The sequence below is a fragment of the Bacillus rossius genome, chromosome 10 (genome assembly GCF_032445375.1).
Source record: "Bacillus rossius redtenbacheri isolate Brsri chromosome 10, Brsri_v3, whole genome shotgun sequence".
Lineage (NCBI taxonomy): Eukaryota > Metazoa > Arthropoda > Insecta > Phasmatodea > Bacillidae > Bacillus > Bacillus rossius.
Window position 1 is genome coordinate 11,094,365 of NC_086337.1, and position 24,374 is coordinate 11,118,738.

The 24,374-nt window shown below is 40.1% G+C and overlaps 1 protein-coding gene across 1 annotated transcript in view; it reads right to left on the minus strand.

Moving 5' to 3' along the window:
• Positions 1 to 207: 207 nt before the first annotated feature.
• The window catches only part of LOC134535694 (uncharacterized), a 77,358-nt gene continuing 53,191 nt past the window's right edge, over positions 208 to 24,374 (minus strand). Inside the window, 3 exon segments of the mRNA XM_063374892.1 lie at positions 208 to 311; positions 5,087 to 5,192; positions 16,017 to 16,040. Of these exon segments, the coding sequence (XP_063230962.1) occupies positions 208 to 311; positions 5,087 to 5,192; positions 16,017 to 16,040 (234 nt within the window).

The window sequence follows — 24,374 nt, forward strand, 5'->3', positions numbered from 1 at the left end:
TTATCAGTTTGTTTACAATTTATTATAGTCACATGCCACTACAACAGTGTGATATTTAATCACTTGAGCTCACGTCAGTTAAATCAAATAATATAAAAATACTGTTTTCTATGAACTTTTTTAGGTAGTTGAAAAAAATTAGTTCTTTGAATGCCAATTTCGCTTACACATTATTAACAGTGATTACAAAAGACCAACACAATCGCTTCATGGTAACTTCACAGTCGGGTTGGTAGCCTGGAACACTTGCACTCCCAGCGGATGGCACAAGCTCTCTGGCACTTCTTGCCCCACAACTAACGACACATCACCTGGAACAAGATTACGTTTTCATCAAGTTATCCTGTTTGTTAACATAACTACTTTCTACAGTAGGTACATTTAATTTACGGATGAACATACTCAGCAAAATTATCAGTAATAAATTGTTTAAATTTTTATTCACACAAATTTTTATAGCTAAAAGCTAAAAGCTAAAAGGAAAGGCGAAGAGTTTAAACTGTTAACAGATCTTATAAATTCAGTAAAAATCAAAATGCATGAATGTGTCCTCTAATGTGGCACCACTCCCCAACAAAGACTAGTGGTTGCTCGTGTACACATGCAGGGGTGTACGTGACAACAGGCAAGAGCTGTGGCCAGAGTGGACGGTAGTGTGCCGGGCTGCAGCGACAATCACGTGCTCTGTGTTGGGTTGGTAGCATTATTCCCTGGTCGGCAGTTACTTCCCACAGCGGAATCGTTTTCTTGTATACCTATGTCAAACGACAGAACATGCACATGTGAAATACATTTATATTAGAAAACTATGGTTCGTCTTGTCACAAAACCTGATGTCCATTGCACATTTATTTCTGAGACAGGAATGAAGCTGTTTCAAAAAAATTGGTTGTCTGTAAAGTCGATTTACGGACGATAGTTTAACGTGACGTCATAACAAAACATTGATAAAATAATTGATCCAGAAGAAAATGAAATATCCAATTCAGCCTGAGACTGAGCCGTAATAGGTTTTTGTAACCAAACCATTTAGGCATTAAAAATATGTTATTCTTAGAGGAAGTAATTTTTTTTAATTTTTATATCTTTTGTATGATAATATCTACCTCTGCATACATTTATGAATAAAATTGAATCATTTTTATTGAATTATCGCTATTTTGTATGGATACAAAGAAGGAGTGAAATGAAATATACAATTTAATTAGTAATTTACTTTAATTTGCACTCATTAATACAAATATGTTTATTACTTTTGTAGTGTCGCGCGTGCGGTATTTATTTTTACAAGTACAAAAATGGAAGGTATCGCGGCGGCGGAGATTCGATCCGTCAGCCTTTGGATAGGTAGTGAACGATGCTAACCGCATGGCCATGAGGTCATCTTGGAAATAATAATTTCAGATGTTGTATATATGCTTTGACGCCGTACCCGCTGCCTGATTTACAATTAAATGAATTTAAGTTATGAAAACTAGGATTTTGACTCGAGGGCGGGGTTCTTTGCCTCGTGGCTGCAGGCAGGGACGCGTCGACCAGGACTCCCCGGGCTGTTTAGGTCACCCAGGACGCCGTACGATTAAAATAATACGTAAATATAACTTGATTTATTAACACATCACACGGTACAGCCATCACCCGGGTTTTTGTGGTCGCAACCCGGGGTGAACCTAGTGTGTAGTGAGTTGTTTCTATGCCGAATTTACCAGGTGGGCGCCAGGCTAGCCCGTGTGTCTAGCCGTTGTTGAAGACACGGGGTGGTAGAGCAGGGTGTGGTTCGTTAGCCCTAGCGTGTTAACTAGGTCCGTAGGCTGTGAGTTGGTTTGTGACACACCATATGCGGAGGGTCGGTTGAGGTGATTACTGGTTTGAGTTAAATAATTGATGGCATGATCCGGTTGGTGGCTTTTATTATGCTCTGTGCGTGTCACTTAATTTTGCGATGCCGAAAACACTGTTTACAAAGTACACAATTATATTCGACACGTTGCACTAACACTTTACACTGACACGTTAATTAAATAAAGTACAAGGCAGAGTGCCTACTCTGCTTACGCTAATTGTCCACGTTCCCTAGCGGCAGTTATATGTTGTGTCTCGGCTGGAGTTTGCCAGCCCCGTAAATTATAATTAAATTGACACTTCACGTGTTCGCTAATTACTAAAGTTTGTTACCGGCAGGCGTTTGCGCCGTTGTCTTAGCAAAAGTTCTGTGATCTGGAGTCGGCCAGGTCCGTTCTGCTGTTACTCGCGTGGCGACATGAACGCGTCATGGGAGTTAAATGAAAAGCGGCCGTGTTAAGCCCTGCACCGTAAATGGCCTAGGGACTCGCGGAGGGTGACTGAAAAGGGTTTTGAAGAATTAAATAATTACCAGTATGACGATCAGTGAGACAAAGGTGATGACACTCCGCGGGACGAACAAGTCCGCCCTAGACCGCGATCTGCGGAGAACTGCCGGGGGAACACTTTCGGTCTTGGAGGGAGTCATTGTTCCCTCGCGCCATAATCTCGAATTTACCGTTATACAATATAAACTGGAAAACTTACATGCTAATTACATGTCACCCTTGTTTAAATTAGATTTAAGGCTACTCTTAACTGGTTCTGTGTCTATTGAATTTGTGGCCACACAAATAGCCGATAAAACATTCAAAAGTGGGGCTCAAGTTTGCGACTGTTCGCTTACTATTCAAACACTCCCCTCGCTGCACATTTTATAATTAATTACGACTATGATGCACTCATGTGGTTTTCCGCTTTAATTAAGGCCCCAGGCCGCACGGGAAATAATTTGCGTTAGCGAATTGGGGTGCTCTTAGGGGGTCATCACACACACACTAAGACGCACTATTTCCGGCACTTAACTTTGGGTAATTATACCTGATGAGTTTAATGGGGCTTAATTTTCTAGCATTCTTGCCAGGTGAGTATGTTTTATTAAGGTACAGGGTGCTAGGGCTACTTGCGGGAGGGTGCTTCCTTTGACTCGAGCTGGCGAGGGGTGCGTTCCACCAGCGGGAGCCAATACTGGCGGGTGGAGGCCGGGCTTTGTGGCCTTCGGCGGTACGACCTCAGTACATTACGTCACTTGATACAGTCACGTAACTGGCCGTATCATCGTCTACCTTCTCATCTCTGCACACACAGCCCTCGAATGGCGGTATTGATTCGCGGTTTGCGGAATTCCCTAGAAATACCCCACCGAGGGTTGCAGGCTACCCTGAGAGCAGTAATAGAGGCGATGAAGGCGCGTGGCGCGTCTGGAGGTTGCGGCTAGTGATACTCGAGACGGTGAAACAAAGGAACACTCCAATTAATTAATGAATAAATGACTTAGTTGAACCACTGGGATTATCTGCACATGATTGGCTGAGGGCTGAAAACTAATACTAACATCGCTACCGGAGAAAGAGTCTGACCTGGAATTGTCCCGTTGGCCGGAAGGATCTGATACAGGAACACTACTCAGATTAAATTAGTATAGTTATCGAGAGTCCATCCTCGTGGTGGCGTGGGGCCACGTAATGCTGGGCGCGGGCGCGGCGGTACCGGGGCACGGAAACTCACTCGCAACCGCGGCAAGTCCCAGGAACTGATTCGTTAGTAAGTCACTGTTCGCGTTTGGCGCAATGCCGCCCTGCGTGGGCAAAGTCCAAATCTCCTGACGGAGGAATTATGGTGTGAAGAGCGGGCACATCGGCAGGCTGCCCAAAACAATAAGATTTACGTATTACGCGAAACAACTCGTGGCTGAGTCACACATTATTAATAAAAAAACCACACGACACATCGTACAGTCGATTTAGGGCCGACCGTGGAGCGGATGAAAATGGATTACAAGAAATTACCTATGGAAGCTACATGCTGGTTTTGGCGTGAAGGTTGAAGGCTCCACATGCGCAGAGCTGCCGGCCCTGGTGAGTGCTATATGGCGACTGACGACTCTCCCTGGCAACCCGGCCAGGGAGGGCTCAAATTCCCGCGGAAAGTTGCGGAGCGCGGGAAGATGGTGACGGCTAGTTTTGTGACACAAAAGCATATCAATTAACATGTAATAATTATTCTTGAATATTAAGTACATAAAAAGTTTTAGGTATTTCTCCTAATGAAATTTGCATGTGCACTACGTTCGTATTGCGCATTGTCACACCCAGCCGGGCGCTCGCGCAACACAGCCGGCCGTTACTATAGCGTCACGTCGTTCGGTGCACTGCCCTACCCTACTCTACTTTGCAAGCGCGGGCGTGTTCGTTACACTGGAGCTAATTCGGGTGTTGAGGACACATAACGGCCTGTGCTCTCTCAGAGGGAGCACCGGCGGCAGCGTCATATAAAAATTTTGTTTTGTGTTGTGGAAGTTTTAAAAATGAATGTAGTCTGCCATGTTTATATCTTATAGTGGTAGGCGGGAAATTTAAAATATATTGTCGGCTGCTAGTCGGTCGCCATGTTTATACTAACTTCAAGATCGTCGAGAATGTTTTATGCTTTTTCGCAATTACACATTTAACGACGAAGTTTGTTCATCGTGAAATTAAATGTAGAATATAATAAAAATGCCTTTGCAGTTAATAAAATAAGTATTAGTAAGTTTAAGAAAGAATTTCGGCTTTAATCTCCAACCCAGATGCTCGTGGTGCGCTGGGGCCGAGATTAAAATTTGTCGAGAATATTTTACGTTTTTATGTCTTCCAGTGCTCAAAATGATATGCAATTGTGGCCCCGGGCACGAAATTTTATTTATAAATCATTAATAATTACGCCCATCGCGATAAACATAGGAAAATATGTATTAACGAGTGCCTGGTTGCCGCGGAAGACAATGAGCGTAATGGGACACATCGTAGTAGGACAATGTGTGTTACGGGATACTTTTTCGTTAGTGCAGCCGGCGTTCATCGATTGAGTAGACGTCACGTCAAAAAGTGAATCTACAAGACATTCAAATTTAAAGTTTCTAAAGACAGTTGTTGTGTTGAACTGCAGTATACTTAACCTTGATTCATTCAGATTTGCAATTACAACAATGAACCACCCTGTGTTTGAAAAAATTAGATAATAATTAAGAAAAGCCATTAATTACCATGTGGGCATGCAGAAATTGCCGCTAGTAAATCAATTTCAGCAATGAATTCTATGTAATCTCCTTTTTGGGCCGGGGTTGCCTTAGCGAAGTACTGGTTTGTGTCCTGGAAACAAAGACAATAAATAAAAATTAGAATTTCATCATTGTCATTGTTTTATTTGTATGGCTGGATTTTTCTAGTTATAAGTAAGATATCTTAGGTAGGTATGTTGTCTTGCGCATAAAATTGAGATAAAAGGCATTAAACTGGCTTGCAGAGTTTTTGTTGGCTAAGCACAACAATGTGAATTTTGGAGGAACTATTGTTATTTTGTGCCGTTTGTTTAATATAATAGCGATATATTCAAACAAGGTAGATTTATTTAAATCGTGCCATATCTTTTCACTCTGTTGTTTGCAATGTGACAAAGCTATAATGGCTGAGCTAGGGGCTGAGTGCAGCACCATTACACAACATAATGACTCTTTACCAGGAGTCATACAAACTTGAGGTAGACAGTCTTCAGAAACAGCAACCATCTACCAAACGTTTGGGTGGAGTTCATAAAGACTGTGCTTAAAATAATTAAAAGTGCAAAGAATGAAACATTTATTAGGGGAATATGAATGTTCTAGCAGCAATAACAGCTAATGTCAACTAAAGTGGCATGGAATCGTACATTAGTTCATTTCTGAAGCAAGGAATAAAGTATACAGTTAGGTAAAACGAAGCTAGATATTTTTCATTTAGTTTAAATGCCACTAGATAAATCATGGTGGGATATTCTCTTAACAATAAAAAAGTAGAAGCGATTTGAGAATGCAAGAAAATGCTTCACCCTAAACCGATTTAAAAGTGACCGAAAGGACCAAACAGAATTTGAAGAGTTTCCGCATCAACATCCATTTAATTTCTGTCACAGTCTCAGTGACATATTAAGACGATTGAGACTTTGATGTCACTTCATGTTGACGAGATGAGGACATATTTCGGGAGCTTTATTTTGTTAATTTTTCTCCCAGAGGTAATTTTGTAAGCTCGCTGACAGTGGGGCTACATTATGCATATATCGTCTTTCAGGTGGCCTGAAAATACTTTTGTAAAGGTACAGACTCTTCGGTCTGTAAAGTCGCACTTATAAACACTGTCCCATGCATATGTTGCTATAGGTCGAGCACTGACAACAACACTGAAGGTTAGGGAGATCTAATGCCTTGCAGAGCTGTGATCCTCTTGCATGTCTCGCCAGTGGTGAACTCAGTAGCTCTGTTTATGGTACGCCCTATCCTTCTTGATAGACGGAGTAGGTATGTTCTAACAGCAACAATTTTGTTTACAATTGATACACTTCTGTGGTTTTACTCACTTCGGTGTGAATACTGGTGATTGGCACATTTCGGTCAAACTGAGGTGTTTATACAGTTTGCTGGCGAGTGTCCCTATTTCTGACAGTTGAAGTAACATAATGGAGTAGGAAAGTATTTATTTTCGTAATGTTCAAGTATCTTATGAATGTATGTTACAGATAGATTTTTGAGCATGTTCATAAGTTTAATTCGTGACACATCCATCAGGCCGGGCACCAAATGATGCCCTTGCTGGAGTTAAATCTTACGTAAGGGTTCGCTTCACTAACTTCTAGCAGCCCGCATGACTGGAGGCAGGCGGTGTTTCGAGCGAAAGCACAGATATTTCACTATAAGACAGCTCCACCCACGAACGCATAATTTTTTTAATATTTCAAATGTCGACACTCTTTTCATTTGTGAGCTCTTCTAGATCTCGAACTACAAGGAAGAATGGTGAAGGAAGCAAAACTTCAGTAGGTAGTCTTTTTCGCTAAGTCCAGATGAGAACCTAGACTTTTGCTCAAGAGGAGTAATTTTTATAAGTGTTTATAAGCGTATTCCAGAAAATCCATGCTGGTTTTGTGATCAATGTGTGTAGAACTAACTAAAAATTGAGATATTAGATTTTTATGCAGCTAGATGCCAAGATACTAAAAACGATAATAAACGAGTGTGTATAACTGCAGTACACATGATAGAAGTGAAACTTCTTTGGCAATTCAAACATCTAGTCGTAAGTGTATCGAAATGATAAAATGGTATATATATATATATATATATATATAAAAAAGACAATTTTCTAAAAATAATACAGGGCGGTGTTTTTGACTATCATTTCTTTTTCAAGAATTTAAAAATCCGAAACTTTTTTGTGTTTATTAGAAATTTTATTAAAATAAAAATAAAAACAAAAATAATATTCCAGGCACGGGATTTGTTAAAAAAAATTTAACTAGCATATTCTTAGTTAGACTTAACATATTTACATGCTCGTGGGCTCATTATGTTATGGTGTGTTATCTACTTATATCTACTAATACTTATATCTACTAATAATTCGTGACAAATAATTAACCTGTCAACATTGAAGTGTAACAAATTAGACAAATTAGACAGATATAACACAAACAGGGTTTTTCGAAAAATTGATAACATTTAGCCAACTGGATTGTGGCCGGATGACATGGAAGTAGGTGAAAATGTAATTATTCGAGAAATAAATATTTAGTTACACAGCTAAAACAGTACTCATATAACATTGTTTAACGATTCTGATTTACACAAATAATAAAAATAATAAGTAGGTACTTGAAAGAACACTATTTTCTTGCGAATACGGCCCGTGGCGCGGTGCACAACAGTTAGCTCAAACTCTTTTATGTTGCTTTCTGCCTAAATACTCCCTTGCTAAATGCCAGCAAGTCGGAGGGCGTCAATCGTTGCATTAAAATTCGGCCTTGAAATTTTACTCCCATCGCGACCGAAGAAGTTTCACTTCAAATATTCTTATAAAAAAACAGAGAAAATATACTAAAAATATAGTCTTGACTCAACAGATATTACTCATTTCTTTGGAGATATATTTTTATATGAAAAATAGGGTTTGCGACACTGGTGCTGAGACTCCACAAGGAGTAGAATAATATCTGTAGCTCAATGACCTACCGTCATCTGATGTCACGGCGAAAATATTGGTTTCAAAAATTCCTCAAAATTTCTAAAAAAATACTTTAAAATCCTTCAAATTTCCCTATTTCGAGGATAAAATTCCTTCTTCGAGGGAAAATTTCCCATTTGTTCCCTCAAACAATCCAGAGGGGCCATTTAATCAAAGAGAGCTTGGATATGCGTGATTGGTAAACCACTGATGTGCTTGGCCAACAAACGGATGTACCTGGGCACCTACTCAGCGTGCCTGGCCACCGACACAATGTACCAGACCACCAAATGGATGTGCCTGGCCACTGTCTGGGAATTTTTAGCTCCCAATTGGACGTTCCTGGCTGGCCACAGAGTTTACAAGCCTGGCTACCGACTGGACATATGTGGCTACTGACTAGACATGTCTGACCAACAAATACACATTTATGGTCACCAAATGATGTGACTGTCCAACAACTAGATAGGTCGGACCAGTAACTGGTGCGAAAGTCAAATGGAAGATTGTTCGTCACTTGTTTGGACTATTCCATTTGATGCCTACTTAAACTCCCCCAATCAAATAGTGCTTAAGGCGGTACCCATAAATAATGTGTGTTGATTTACTATGATGGCCCGAAGGGGCCACACACATCCTTACAGTGCACTTCCCTTTTTGGTTTTTTTTCCCACCATATTAAAATGATATGTACATTCTTAAGAGCGGGCGAGAGATTCACTGGGCCTCTCTACCAGCGATGCGAGGGTGCGCGCCGCCAGCGGGGACGGATATTAGCGGCTTGGGTACTGGGCTTGGTGACCATAGGAGATACGACTCAGTTTATAGTAAATTTTCCTCCAAAATTAATATTTTCCTTACTCTGCAGCTATTGTTGCTTGAAGAATATTAAAATTTATTTATATATACTTGGAAACCTGATACTAATTGCTATAAAGCAAATGCTAATGTTCTACTCCATCTAGACTCTTCTTTTGGCATTCTCCCTTACCATAATGGAAGCGATGAAACTATCACTGCCCTAATAATTCTTTATTGCAAAAATATATTTTAATAATAATTTGTCACACTGAAAATATTTTGTATTCCACGATAATACTTAGTTTTGAATCAATCTGGTCAACTTTGATAATCTATCAAGTCTGTTACACGCCAAATATCTGTCAGACTGAGGAACATAACAAGGAGAGACCTTGCCTGTCATTGGAATGTCTGGGATACGTCGGAATGGGCGGGGGAGGGGCGGGGGGGGGGGGGGGGTTGGGTTGGGTTATTGCACCCTTTTCTCTCCCTTTCCTTGTCTCAGCTTCTGACTAAGTCAGTATTTGAATATGAATAGGTAGCCTGTTTATTCTGTGGATTTTGCACTGGCTCTTTAGGATGCCACATTAGGAAGTAGGTACTTCTGGAAGCCATTTTTACAGAACACCGTTAGATATCATAACATGGCACTTGTGTTATCTATACGAAGTAGCCAGAATATTACAAAACATCACTCCAGTAGACAGGGAAGCATGGAATAGTGGCTATGACTACCGTTCTCTTCATTATGGCACCATTGCGCTACCCGAGTGCTCGGGTGCTTATGGACTATGGACCTAAATCTGCTCGCTAGGTCAGTGAATACCTTTCATCAGCCTTAGCATCGTATACAGTCACAAGGCAGCTAGAGAAGCGCTTAACTTGCTTGAACGATGTTTTAGAAACAAAAAAAGGAGGTTGATATGATCTAGCGAGATGAAAAGAGCAAGTTGATGAGAGAGAAGACGATGATAGACTGATTAAATTTCAGATCCTAATCACAAGATAATCGTATCTTATGAGAAGCATGAGTCGGATGTGGTTACATTCTAAACTGGCGTAAAAATACTCGTTTGAAATGAGCTTCAGTGGTTGTAAAATCATTTCTTCAGCATATTTAAGCCTATTACAATGGAAAGTGGCATGACTTATTCCCCTCTATCACTATCATAAATAATTACAAGATACTTCTATCTTACAGATACCTATTGTTTCACAAAGGCAATATGCCTACTGTTTGTTTTGTGGTGTATTTGAGGATTTACTGTACAAATTTAAAACAATAACTATTGCACAGTAGTGTTTGGCCACTGAAAAACTGAAAACGAATTATCTACAAAAATATTAAGGCCTAGTGCCAGTGGCGTAGCGTGCCATCTCGGCGCCTGGGGCGGGAGACCCATTTTGCCGCCCCCATTCTATAGGTGCTTACTTAAAATTAAATTTCACATGCAATGAGGTACCTTTTATTGAAGTTAAAATAGGATGAGCGGTTTTACAAGCGGATTCTACGGGCCTTATGAGCAGCGAATTCAGAAATAACTTTGTCAAAATCAATATTAGCAGCCAATTCTTGTTCAATCGACAATATAGCCAAGTTTGATAGTCTAGCGGAGCTCATAGTAGATCTAAGGTAATTTTTTATTAGCTTCAACTTCGAAAAACTTCTCTCACAACTTGCAACACTAATCGCCAAAGTCAAATATATACGAATCAAGATGACTATATTTGGAACCGAAATTCCGAGATTCAGTTTTTGAATGAACTGGAGGAGCTCCAGTGGTCCATTACCACTTATATGTTCCTCTGATTCAGAACAGGCAACAACAACAAACTGCTAAAGACGCTTCCGCTCCATCTGAAACTCGTCCTTGTCGATGTCTTATAATACATGGGAAAGATCACACTCGAACTTGCTGTCCAAAAGTTTCGCTGGCATCAAAAATCCGAACTTGTCCGATATTTCTTGAATTTGCTGGAATCGAGTCGTCATTTATTGAATGATCTTGTCGAATGATGCGGTAATCTCTCGACGGATTTCCTGTTCGTGAGACAAAGCTGCATCTTCAGAAGATTCATCGCCATGCATGCGTTTTTTCCTGCGAATTCTTCTCGTTTTCAGTTCGATTCCGAGTTTTTCGCAGAGAGTCTTAGCAAAGTCAATTGCTTCTTGCACGAAACTGTCTCTACTTTCCACTAAGAGGGTTTTCAAAGCGCAGAGTTTCTGAGCACACTTATCCACACTTAGTCCTCGTTGCTGCAGGTAAATCTGTGCGTCATCTACTTCAGGTAGCACTGCAGCCCAAAAGCCAAGAAAAGTTAGGAAGTTAAATGACTGCATGGCTGTCAGGAGAAGACTGGCTCCCGATCTTGTTTCGGAAGTTTGAGATGAATCTGTTAATTGTTCCAAGTAGTATATGAATGGGCGTCCGACGGCAGGATGCAGGATGTGGATGGTGCGGATTGTGATTGTCTGTCCGCCATCTTGGATTTTGACGTCACGGCGGCCATCTTGGATGAGCGTAACGGGACACCGCGTAACGTGACACTTTTTCGCGCGTGCAGCCGGCGTAACGGGACACAGCGTAACGGGACACAGCGTAACGGGACAAGTAGATCACGGCGGCCATCTTGGATCCACCATTTTGGATGATGTCATTTTGTTTTCTAGAAAATTCCGACATTGTGTTGTCCGCCATTTTGAATTATGACGTCATCGTTGCAATTTTCGTTATGGTCGCCATCTTGAACTTTAGACGCCATCTTGAAAATCTGCAATTTTTATGTTAGAAAATCGTGAAAATTTTTAAAAATCATTAAAAAATTTAAATAATCGAATTAAATAAATATCTTAAAAACCACTGTTGCAGTTATCGTTACGGTCGCCATCTTGGATTATATAAATGTTGCATATTTCGTTACACCCGCCATCTTGGTTGAGTACTATACCATTCTTACACTTTACGTTACGACCACCATATTGGATCCTATTAATGTTGCAATTATCGTTATGGTTGCCATCTTGAAATTCAGTCACCATCTTGAAATTTAGACGCCATCTTGGAAATCCGTGATTTTTATGTTAGAAAATCGGGAAAAATTCCAAAATTCATCAAGAAATTAACTTAATAGAATTCCGATTGATTATATCGATTACCGTCCTAGGTTTGAACCCGGTGAGGGCAAAAAATAAAAAAATCAGATCCTTCCACCACAGAAGCCACCTACAGACTGACCTACCTCCACCAATAACAAGGTATTTACCATCAGCTGGTATGACACCATGTCCGCCATCTTGTCTTCGTCCGCTGGAGTCCACCATCTTGTTTTCGTCTGCTAGAGTGTGCTGACGTCATTTTAATATATTGTTCTGTTCTCCATACCTTTAACCTTGTATATTAACATTAAACTTTGACCTTGACCTTGAACTTTTACCTTGACCTTGAACTTTGACCTTGACCTTGAACTTTGACCTTGACCTTGAAATTTGACCTTGACCTTGAAATTTGACCTTGACCTTGAAATTTGACTTTGTCCTTGAAATTTGACTTTGTCCTTGTCGGCCATCATGGATCCGACATTTTATGTTCAGTACATGCTACCAGGAGCCACCACCTGCCGGAGTACGCCATCTTGTGTGTGTACTTGTATTATAGAGAACATTCCCATCTGGATAGTTTTATTCTAACCCGCTACAGTGCAGTAATCATTTATTATGGAGGTGCCCCCCACCATCTTGAAATTCGACCACCATCTTGAAATCATGTAATAATGTAGCTAGAAAAGCCAGAAAAAAATCCAAAATTAAATAAATAAATTTGTAATCCATATAATGATTGATTAGATCGACTAAGGTCCTTGGTTCGATCCCTGGCCGATACAAAACATCTTTAATTTAAAAAAAAACTAAAAAAGTGTTGGTTTTAAAAAAAAACACCGCAAGTTCTTTTAAAAAAATTTTATTACATAAATTCAATAGGAAACGAAACGTATACACACATTACACACAGGAAACGGAACGTACACACAGTACACACAGGAAACGAAACGTACACACAGTACACACAGGAAACGAAACGTATACACACATTACACACAGGAAACGGAACGTACACACAGTACACACAGGAAACGGAACGTACACACAGTACACACAGGAAACGGAACGTACACACAGTACACACAGGAAACGGAACGTACACACAGGAAACGAAACGTATACACACAGTACACACAGGAAACGGAACGTACACACAGTACACACAGGAAACGGAACGTACACACAGTACACACAGGAAACGAAACGTACACACAGTACACACAGGAAACGAAATGTATACACACATTACACACAGGAAACGGAACGTACACACAGTACACACAGGAAACGAAACGTACACACAGTACACACAGGAAACGAAACGTACACACAGTACACACAGGAAACGAAACGTATACACGCAGTACACACAGGAAACGGAATGATCACACATACAGTATCGGAAACACACACGCTTAGTTGGAAATCAGAATACAAGAAATAAAACATACTTTAAAATATATAATAATTTATTTATTTGTCAATAGTACACACATGAAAGTTAAACAATTTATTATTGTATGTAGCCAGCTTTCCGAAGTTCTTTAAGTATGGACGATACTTCCTCGATATACGAGTAGTTTCCTCTACGAACAGATGCCACCATCAGTCTTAGCCGGTCATCCAATATGTTTGGTTGTTTCAACGATGTGTTATCAATCTCTTCTGTCACCATCTTCCTTGCACGTTTATAATAAATATTATTATCTCTGGTGTCTACCGTTTTATCGTCATCCACAAGGTCACTTTCGTCATCGAGCCAGTGATTATCACAAGCTTGATCAGATTTATTTATTGCAACACGTCATTTCCATCGTTTCGGTCTCAATCCACCATCACAGTCTTCGCTCTTACATGCTTGAGGTGCTTCAGCACAGTCTTCGATCACGCCATCAGCTTCAGAGTCACTGTAGCAATCACCGTAGAAGGCACCGTCTTCACCCAGATTACCGTATGAATTCGATAGCGTTGACGTCGAAGTGTCTTCATCTTCATGCTTCATTTTTAGGAGTCCATCATTTTTACAAAGTATTGTGGATCTACTGAATATCGGCTTGGTTGTATTCTCACTTTTCACGGTGTTGTTACTTCCATTAGTTTCAGTCTTCACGAAGCCATCAGCATCCTTCAATTTATGTTCTTCAACATGATCGATCGATCTAATACCATCTCGCTCAGGTCAAGGAAAAATTATTGTTGTATTCTTTAGTCTAGTGGATCCATCGATGTGATCTATGACGTAAGTAGGCTTGGCTTTACATGTTCTACCATGTATTTTTAATCCGTCAATTCGTGTTAACAACCTGATACACCGATTACAGCTTAACATTTTGCGTAGTGGGTTTTTAATACAATCATTCTTCTCATACCGTTCAGCATTCTTTATCAAGGTAAACACCTTGCTACAGTATCTGCAGTGATGTTGTTTTGATACAGCTACATACATCGAAGGCTCCAAAAGGCTCCAATTGCTCCAACAGCTTTTTGTTTCATCAGCGCCAATGATATTTGGCTAGAATGCTACGAGTCTAAGAGACTATGAGGTCTCAAGGCTACGAGTCTAAAAGGATCTAGCTGGTTATGACTTATACATGGCTGCGGCGAGTCTGCATGGCTAAAATACCGCGTGGCTACGTAAAAACATGACTATGAAGCTACAAGGATACAAGTCTACTCGGCTCCAAATAAATGCAAGACGACATGGCTACAAGAAAACTTTGATACAAAGCTTCAATTCTACGAGTCTATAAGACTCCACCAACTACCTTCGAGTGTTTAAAGCTACAACTGCTCCATCAGCATTATGTTATAAGATTACAAGGCTACTTGCTTACGTAGCTACAATTCTATGAGGTCCCAAGACATCATGACTACACGACTACGAGCCATGAGGTTACGAGACTACACGCCTACGAATCTTAAAGTTTACGAGACTGCAAGGCTACAGAGCTACGAAGCTTCTAGAACACAAGTTTATGTGACTGCGAGGATACAGGACTTCAAGTCTGCATGAGTTCTTGACTACGAAGCTACTCGTCTACAAGGCTCCAATTACCGTATCTTTCTTCGACGGAATTTTCTCTTTTGCTCCAACTGCACCATCAGCTTTATGTTATAAGATTACAAGGCTACTTGCTTACGTAGCTTCAAGTCTACGAGGCTCCAATGCATCTTGACTGCGAGACTACGAGACTATACGATTGCAAATCCTCAAGGTTACGTGATCTCGAGGCTATAGGTCTATGAAGCTTACAGAACGCATGGTTACGAGACTGCCTGACTAATTGGCCGCATGGCTACGAAACTTCATGTCTCTAACTGACTAAAATAGCACCATTCAGTGGTGAGAGTTAATTTATCTCATGCAAAGGTACTTGTTGCAAGTAGTTCCGCTTTTCAACAACAGATATCGCCACATGTTGCTTACAGATAAATAAAATTTATTTCTTTTATGTAGGATGCAGGATGCTCACTAACGCCCGCAAAAGAAGCACGGCTTCGGAAGTCACCAAGGAGAAGGAAATTCGTCTTGTACGTTAGTGCTTCACAGATGTCTCATGGTATATTACTAGACTGAGTAATAATATTTTTTTTTATTTCCACCTCATTAAAAAATATTGCAAGTGACGATTTAGTAGCCGAAAATCACTAATTAAATGTAACTTTGAATAAAATGACATGTCTCATTAAGAGTAAAACTCCTTCATGGAGAGATCGGTTTCTCAGAAATAACCAGAAGCACTTGGAGAAACCACAGGAATGATCGCAAGCACACGGAAAAAACCTTCATAATATTGACAAGAATAATCAGGAGCACACGGAAAAAACCTTCATAATATTGACAAGAATAATCAGGAGCACACGGAGAAAAACCATCATAATATTGACTAGAATTATCGGTAGCACACGGAGAAAAACAATCATAATATTGACAAGAATTATCGGGAGCACACGGAGAAAAACCATCATAATATTGACAAGTATAATTAGGAGCACACGGAGAAAACCGACATAATATTGACAAGAATTATCGGGCGCACACGGAGAAAACCACCACACATTTTCTTTGATATCATAAAATAAAAAAAAATTAAAAATAAAAATAAATTAATAAAAAATTTAAAACAAAAAAAAATCTACAAAAAATACATAAAATTCTGGCTTGTACTAAAACTCTATCTTTGCTCAACAATGATAAGTTTACAAGCTAGCAGAATCTATTTATGTATTTTTTGTAGATTTTTTTTGTTTTAAATTTTTTATTAATTTATTTTTATTTTTAATTTTTTTTTATTTTATGATATCAAAGAAAATGTGTGGTGGTTTTCTCCGTGTGCGCCCGATAATTCTTGTCAATATTATGTCGGTTTTCTCCGTGTGCTCCTAATTATACTTGTCAATATGATGATGGTTTTTCTCCGTGTGCTCCTGATTATTCTTATCAAAATAATGATGGTTTTTCTCCGTGTGCTCCCGATAATTCTTGTCAATATTATGATTGTTTTTCTCCGTGTGCTACCGATAATTCTAGTCAATATTATGATGGTTTTTCTCCGTGTGCTCCTGATTATTCTTGTCAATATTATGAAGGTTTTTTCCGTGTGCTTCTGATTATTCTTGTCAATATTATGAAGGTTTTTTCCGTGTGCTTGCGATCATTCCTGTGGTTTCTCCAAGTGCTTCTGGTTATTTCTGAGAAACCGATCTCTCCATGAAGGAGTTTTACTCTTAATGAGACATGTCATTTTATTCAAAGTTACATTTAATTAGTGATTTTCGGCTACTAAATCGTCACTTGCAATATTTTTTAATGAGGTGGAAATAAAAAAAAATATTATTACTCAGTCTAGTAATATACCATGAGACATCTGTGAAGCACTAACGTACAAGACGAATTTCCTTCTCCTTGGTGACTTCCGAAGCCGTGCTTCTTTTGCGGGCGTTAGTGAGCATCCTGCATCCTACATAAAAGAAATAAATTTTATTTATCTGTAAGCAACATGTGGCGATATCTGTTGTTGAAAAGCGGAACTACTTGCAACAAGTACCTTTGCATGAGATAAATTAACTCTCACCACTGAATGGTGCTATTTTAGTCAGTTAGAGACATGAAGTTTCGTAGCCATGCGGCCAATTAGTCAGGCAGTCTCGTAACCATGCGTTCTGTAAGCTTCATAGACCTATAGCCTCGAGATCACGTAACCTTGAGGATTTGCAATCGTATAGTCTCGTAGTCTCGCAGTCAAGATGCATTGGAGCCTCGTAGACTTGAAGCTACGTAAGCAAGTAGCCTTGTAATCTTATAACATAAAGCTGATGGTGCAGTTGGAGCAAAAGAGAAAATTCCGTCGAAGAAAGATACGGTAATTGGAGCCTTGTAGACGAGTAGCTTCGTAGTCAAGAACTCATGCAGACTTGAAGTCCTGTATCCTCGCAGTCACATAAACTTGTGTTCTAGAAGCTTCGTAGCTCTGTAGCCTTGCAGTCTCGTAAACTTTAAGATTCGTAGGCGTGTAGTCTCGTAACCTCATGGCTCGTAGTCGTGTAGTCATGATGTCTTGGGACCTCATAGAATTGTAGCTACGTAAGCAAGTAGCCTTGTAATCTTATAACATAATGCTGATGGAGCAGTTGTAGCTTTAAACACTCGAAGGTAGTTGGTGGAGTCTTGTAGACTCGTAGAATTGAAGCTTTGTATCAAAGTTTTCTTGTAGCCATGTCGTCTTGCATTTATTTGGAGCCGAGTAGACTTGTATCCTTGTAGCTTCATAGTCATGTTTTTACGTAGCCACGCGGTATTTTAGCCATGCAGACTCGCCGCAGCCATGTATAAGTCATAACCAGCTAGATCCTTTTAGACTCGTAGCCTTGAGACCTCATAGTCTCTTAGACTCGTAGCATTCTAGCCAAATATCATTGGCGCTGATGAAACAAAAAGCTGTTGGAGCAATTGGAGCCTTTTGGAGCCTTCGATGTATGTAGCTGTATCAAAACAACATCACTGCAGATACTGTAGCAAGGTGTTTACCTTGATAAAGAATGCTGAACGGTATGAGAAGAATGATTGTATTAAAAACCCACTACGCAAAATGTTAAGCTGTAATCGGTGTATCAGGTTGTTAACACGAATTGACGGATTAAAAATACATGGTAGAACATGTAAAGCCAAGCCTACTTACGTCATAGATCACATCGATGGATCCACTAGACTAAAGAATACAACAATAATTTTTCCTTGACCTGAGCGAGATGGTATTAGATCGATCGATCATGTTGAAGAACATAAATTGAAGGATGCTGATGGCTTCGTGAAGACTGAAACTAATGGAAGTAACAACACCGTGAAAAGTGAGAATACAACCAAGCCGATATTCAGTAGATCCACAATACTTTGTAAAAATGATGGACTCCTAAAAATGAAGCATGAAGATGAAGACACTTCGACGTCAACGCTATCGAATTCATACGGTAATCTGGGTGAAGACGGTGCCTTCTACGGTGATTGCTACAGTGACTCTGAAGCTGATGGCGTGATCGAAGACTGTGCTGAAGCACCTCAAGCATGTAAGAGCGAAGACTGTGATGGTGGATTGAGACCGAAACGATGGAAATGACGTGTTGCAATAAATAAATCTGATCAAGCTTGTGATAATCACTGGCTCGATGACGAAAGTGACCTTGTGGATGACGATAAAACGGTAGACACCAGAGATAATAATATTTATTATAAACGTGCAAGGAAGATGGTGACAGAAGAGATTGATAACACATCGTTGAAACAACCAAACATATTGGATGACCGGCTAAGACTGATGGTGGCATCTGTTCGTAGAGGAAACTACTCGTATATCGAGGAAGTATCGTCCATACTTAAAGAACTTCGGAAAGCTGGCTACATACAATAATAAATTGTTTAACTTTCATGTGTGTACTATTGACAAATAAATAAATTATTATATATTTTAAAGTATGTTTTATTTCTTGTATTCTGATTTCCAACTAAGCGTGTGTGTTTCCGATACTGTATGTGTGATCATTCCGTTTCCTGTGTGTACTGCGTGTATACGTTTCGTTTCCTGTGTGTACTGTGTGTACGTTTCGTTTCCTGTGTGTACTGTGTGTACGTTTCGTTTCCTGTGTGTACTGTGTGTACGTTCCGTTTCCTGTGTGTAATGTGTGTATACATTTCGTTTCCTGTGTGTACTGTGTGTACGTTTCGTTTCCTGTGTGTACTGTGTGTACGTTCCGTTTCCTGTGTGTACTGTGTGTACGTTCCGTTTCCTGTGTGTACTGTGTGTATACGTTTCGTTTCCTGTGTGTACGTTCCGTTTCCTGTGTGTACTGTGTGTACGTTCCGTTTCCTGTGTGTACTGTGTGTACGTTCCGTTTCCTGTGTGTACTGCGTGTATACGTTTCGTTTCCTGTGTGTACTGTGTGTACGTTTCGTTTCCTGTGTGTACTGTGTGTACGTTTCGTTTCCTGTGTGTACTGTGTGTACGTTCCGTTTCCTGTGTGTAATGTGTGTATACATTTCGTTTCCTGTGTGTACTGTGTGTACGTTTCGTTTCCTGTGTGTACTGTGTGTACGTTCCGTTTCCTGTGTGTACTGTGTGTACTGTGTGTATACGTTTCGTTTCCTGTGTGTACGTTCCGTTTCCTGTGTGTACTGTGTGTACGTTCCGTTTCCTGTGTGTACTGTGTGTACGTTCCGTTTCCTGTGTGTACTGTGTGTACGTTCCGTTTCCTGTGTGTAATGTGTGTATACGTTTCGTTTCCTGTGTGTACTGTGTGTACGTTTCGTTTCCTGTGTGTACTGTGTGTACGTTCCGTTTCCTGTGTGTAATGTGTGTATACGTTTCGTTTCCTATTGAATTTATGTAATAAAATTTTTTTAAAAGAACTTGCGGTGTTTTTTTTTAAAACCAACACTTTTTTAGTTTTTTTTTAAATTAAAGATGTTTTGTATCGGCCAGGGATCGAACCAAGGACCTTAGTCGATCTAATCAATCATTATATGGATTACAAATTTATTTAATTAATTTTGGATTTTTTTCTGGCTTTTCTAGCTACATTATTACATGATTTCAAGATGGTGGTCGAATTTCAAGATGGTGGGGGGCACCTCCATAATAAATGATTACTGCACTGTAGCGGGTTAGAATAAAACTATCCAGATGGGAATGTCCTCTATAATACAAGTACACACACAAGATGGCGTACTCCGGCAGGTGGTGGCTCCTGGTAGCATGTACTGAACATAAAATGTCGGATCCATGATGGCCGACAAGGACAAAGTCAAATTTCAAGGACAAAGTCAAATTTCAAGGTCAAGGTCAAATTTCAAGGTCAAGGTCAAATTTCAAGGTCAAGGTCAAAGTTCAAGGTCAAGGTCAAAGTTCAAGGTCAAGGTAAAAGTTCAAGGTCAAGGTCAAAGTTTAATGTTAATATACAAGGTTAAAGGTATGGAGAACAGAACAATATATTAACATGACGTCAGCACACTCTAGCAGACGAAAACAAGATGGTGGACTCCAGTGGACGAAGACAAGATGGCGGACATGATGTCATACCAGCTGATGGTAAATACCTTGTTATTGGTGGAGGTAGGTCAGTCTGTAGGTGGCTTCTGTGGTGGAAGGATCTGATTTTTTTATTTTTTGCCCTCACCGGGTTCAAACCTAGGACGGTAATCGATATAATCAATCGGAATTCTATTAAGTTAATTTCTTGATGAATTTTGGAATTTTTCCCGATTTTCTAACATAAAAATCACGGATTTCCAAGATGGCGTCTAAATTTCAAGATGGTGACTGAATTTCAAGATGGCAACCATAACGATAATTGCAACATTAATAGGATCCAATATGGTGGTCGTAACGTAAAGTGTAAGAATGGTATAGTACTCAACCAAGATGGCGGGTGTAACGAAATATGCAACATTTATATAATCCAAGATGGCGACCGTAACGATAACTGCAACAGTGGTTTTTAAGATTTTTATTTAATTCCATTATTTAAATTTTTTAATGATTTTTAAAATTTTTCACAATTTTCTAACATAAAAATTGCAGATTTTCAAGATGGCGTCTAAAGTTCAAGATGGCGACCATAACGAAAATTGCAACGATGACGTCATAATTCAAAATGGCGGACAACACAATGTCGGAATTTTCTAGAAAACAAAATGACATCATCCAAAATGGTGGATCCAAGATGGCCGCCGTGATCTACTTGTCCCGTTACGCTGTGTCCCGTTACGCTGTGTACCGTTACGCTGTGTCCCGTTACGCTGGCTGCACACACGAAAAAGTGTCACGTTACGCGGTGTCCCGTTACGCTCATCCAAGATGGCCGCCGTGATGTCAAAATCCAAGATGGCGGACAGACAATCACAATCCGCACCATCCACATCCTGCATCCTGCCGTCGGATGCCCATTCATATACTACTGTTCCAGTACCTCAAGAACTACCTCAAACTTTTTTTTAAGCATCTTGACAGCTACATGTCTAGCGCTCCAGCGCGTTTCAGTGACTCGTTTTAATGCTTGACCTGTGACGGCAACCAAAGCGTTCCATCGAACAGTTGATGCGGAAAAGAAGGCAAACAGCTTCTCCAGAGTTCCAAAAAATGTCACGGAATCCACTGATTCAGAAGCAGCGTGTACCCCAGCCAAGTTTAGTGAGTGGTTTGTGCATGCAACGAATATAGCTTTCGGATTCGGTGCTTTAATCCGGGCTTGAACTCCATTGTGGATCCCTGACATTGTGGCAGCATTGTCATAAGCCTGTCCTCTCAGATTCTGTATGTCCAGTCCGTCTAATGTTATCTTCGCGATTATATCGTTGCTGAGATCTTCTGCATTTTTTCCTTTTGGTTCGAAGAAGTCAATGAAAGATTCTACCACGGCGACTTTTTCTCCTTCGATATGTACGTATCGCAGAACTTGGCTCATTTGGTCATTGTGGGAGATGACTGGTGTGCTGTCGAAGATTACGCAATAATATTTAGCTTCTTGAATACGACGGATGATGGTGGATCGAACTTGCTGTCCCAGTAAGTTTATAAATTCATTCTGGGTTTCTGGAGATAGATACGAAACTGAGACTCTTGCTCCCAGCTTTATCTTTGTCAGGTGTTCCATTAGAAGAGGGTCGTATTTAGCTAGGAGGTGCACTAACTCCAGAAAGTTCCCGCGATTGCCACTATCATCTCCTCGAATGTCTTATCGATGTCCTCTGAAGGCCAGATTCTGTTTGGCTAAGAACTGGATAATATTCAGCAACCTGTACAGTACATCCCTCCACTTCTTCTCCTCACTTTCGAAAACTTCTTGTTGTTTCTGATCGATGGTTGCTTTACAGTTCAGGCGAACTTCCAACTCCTTCCATTTCAAGAAGCTCTGTTCATGGCCCAGGCTATTTTCATGGTCTCCTATTCTTGGATTTAGCTTCCACCATTTGTTGAATCCTTCTTCAGATGCGAAGTTAGAGCCGGTATTGCCAAACAGCTTGCAAGAAAAACAATACAAGGATTGCTTCAAAGGCGAGTACACCATCCATGTTCGGAGAACCTTTTCGCCGTTAGATAATGGTTTGTAGAACCACTCTTTGGTTAGTTTTCGGGTACCGCCTTTCGTTGAAGTCCCTGAGCGAACAACATCGGCAAATTTGGAATCGATGTGCTGTACTGAGTCAGATCCGCGACATACTAGAAGCGTTCTTACTTCGTCGGTCATAGGAGAAGGCCAGCAACCTACATCGTCGAGATTCATATCTTTGATTTCGGCAGGAGCAGAAGGCACGATTTCAATTATGTCTTCTTTGGCAACATTCACTTTTTCTGCAGGCTTATGACTAGATGCTTGAGGTACTTTTAATGAGTCGACTTCGTCTTGACCCTGCTCTGTGGTGGGACCAGAACTACTTCCAACTGCGACGGCAGGTACGTCTTCTTCTTGTACCTGTAAAATAAGTTATGTATTCCCATGAATATTGGCCGGAGGACACGTTCGAATTTCAAATAAGTATTTTATCTATCACAAAACAAAAGTGGTTTTGGTGACGGCGCGGTTTGCCGGGCTAATAGGAAAATTTACAAACAAAATTGATTTTGTATGGCAGCTACCTTTTTTAGAGTTTCCCGGTAAAAACTGACTGAGTAAGCCATGTTATAGATGTTATTAAAAGATAAAATGACGAGAAATTTGAGAAAAATCGTTGGCGCCATTTTTGAACTAAATGAAAAATTATGTTTTCTTTGTATGACAGGTACCATAAATAATCAAGATATCCAAAAACAAAAAAAAAAAAATATTCCTAGACTACTACTAGATTTACAAAACATCCCCTATTGAAGTTTTAAATTCAAGTAGCAGGACAAAATTCAGTCGTAAACTTAAAAAGATGTACCTTAACTCAATGTAATTTATGTTAATATACTCCATACTTTTTAAACAATAATCAATGTTCAAACAGCTATTAGAGCAATTTTAAGTGTATTATAAAATAAGATTTAATGTACGAGTGTGACTCCGTACTCGCAGACAAACCTAGGTGAATAGGTTTTGCGAGACTAATGTAAGAAATATTGTAACTTTTGTATACAATAAATAAATAATAATAATAATAATATAGGAGTTTTACTGTGTCCCGGTTTGCGGAATTGTTTGGTTTGCCCTGGGTTAAGGTCAAACTTTACAGTACAATGCGTAGTACTAAATTCAATGAGTGCGAAAGAGAGCCATCGACACGGGCCGACGCGTGAAACAAAAGATTTTGTATGAGTAATTAACATAATAAGGAGTGCCGCTCAACTCGGCTCGCGCGCGCCGGGCGGCGCGGCGTGATGCGATGTTGCCGTTCGTATGTAAACAAACAAACGTTATAAAGAGCTCTGTCAGTGATTTCGCAGTTTTTCTTTTAAATAAATATTAAAAAATAGTTGGTGCGCAAAATTTTAGATAAAAATGGAACATTATAGTGTGTCTGACACATGTAATGGATGAATCATAGATCAGATCTCAACCCGCTTCAACGGCGACCCGCCCCCGCGGGTTGCCGCCCGGGGCGGGCCGCCCCCTCCGCCCCACCCACGCTACGCCACTGCCTACTGGTGAAAAATGCTTAAAGATTTAATTTTGCAATTCTTTCAATTTACATTTAATATCGGCAAATGAGTTATACGTAGAATAGGTAAAATAAAAGTAAAAACCACTTGGATGGAGGGGGGGGGGGCAAGAGTAGTATATAATAGCCGGAGCTGGGACAGGGTCCAGGGTGAGGATTGAGGAGTGTCGGTGTCCGCCATCTTGGATTGTGACGTCACGGCGGCCATCTTGGATGGTTGTGACCTTGACCTTTGACATTGACCTTGACCCCGGCGGCCATTTTTGATCCG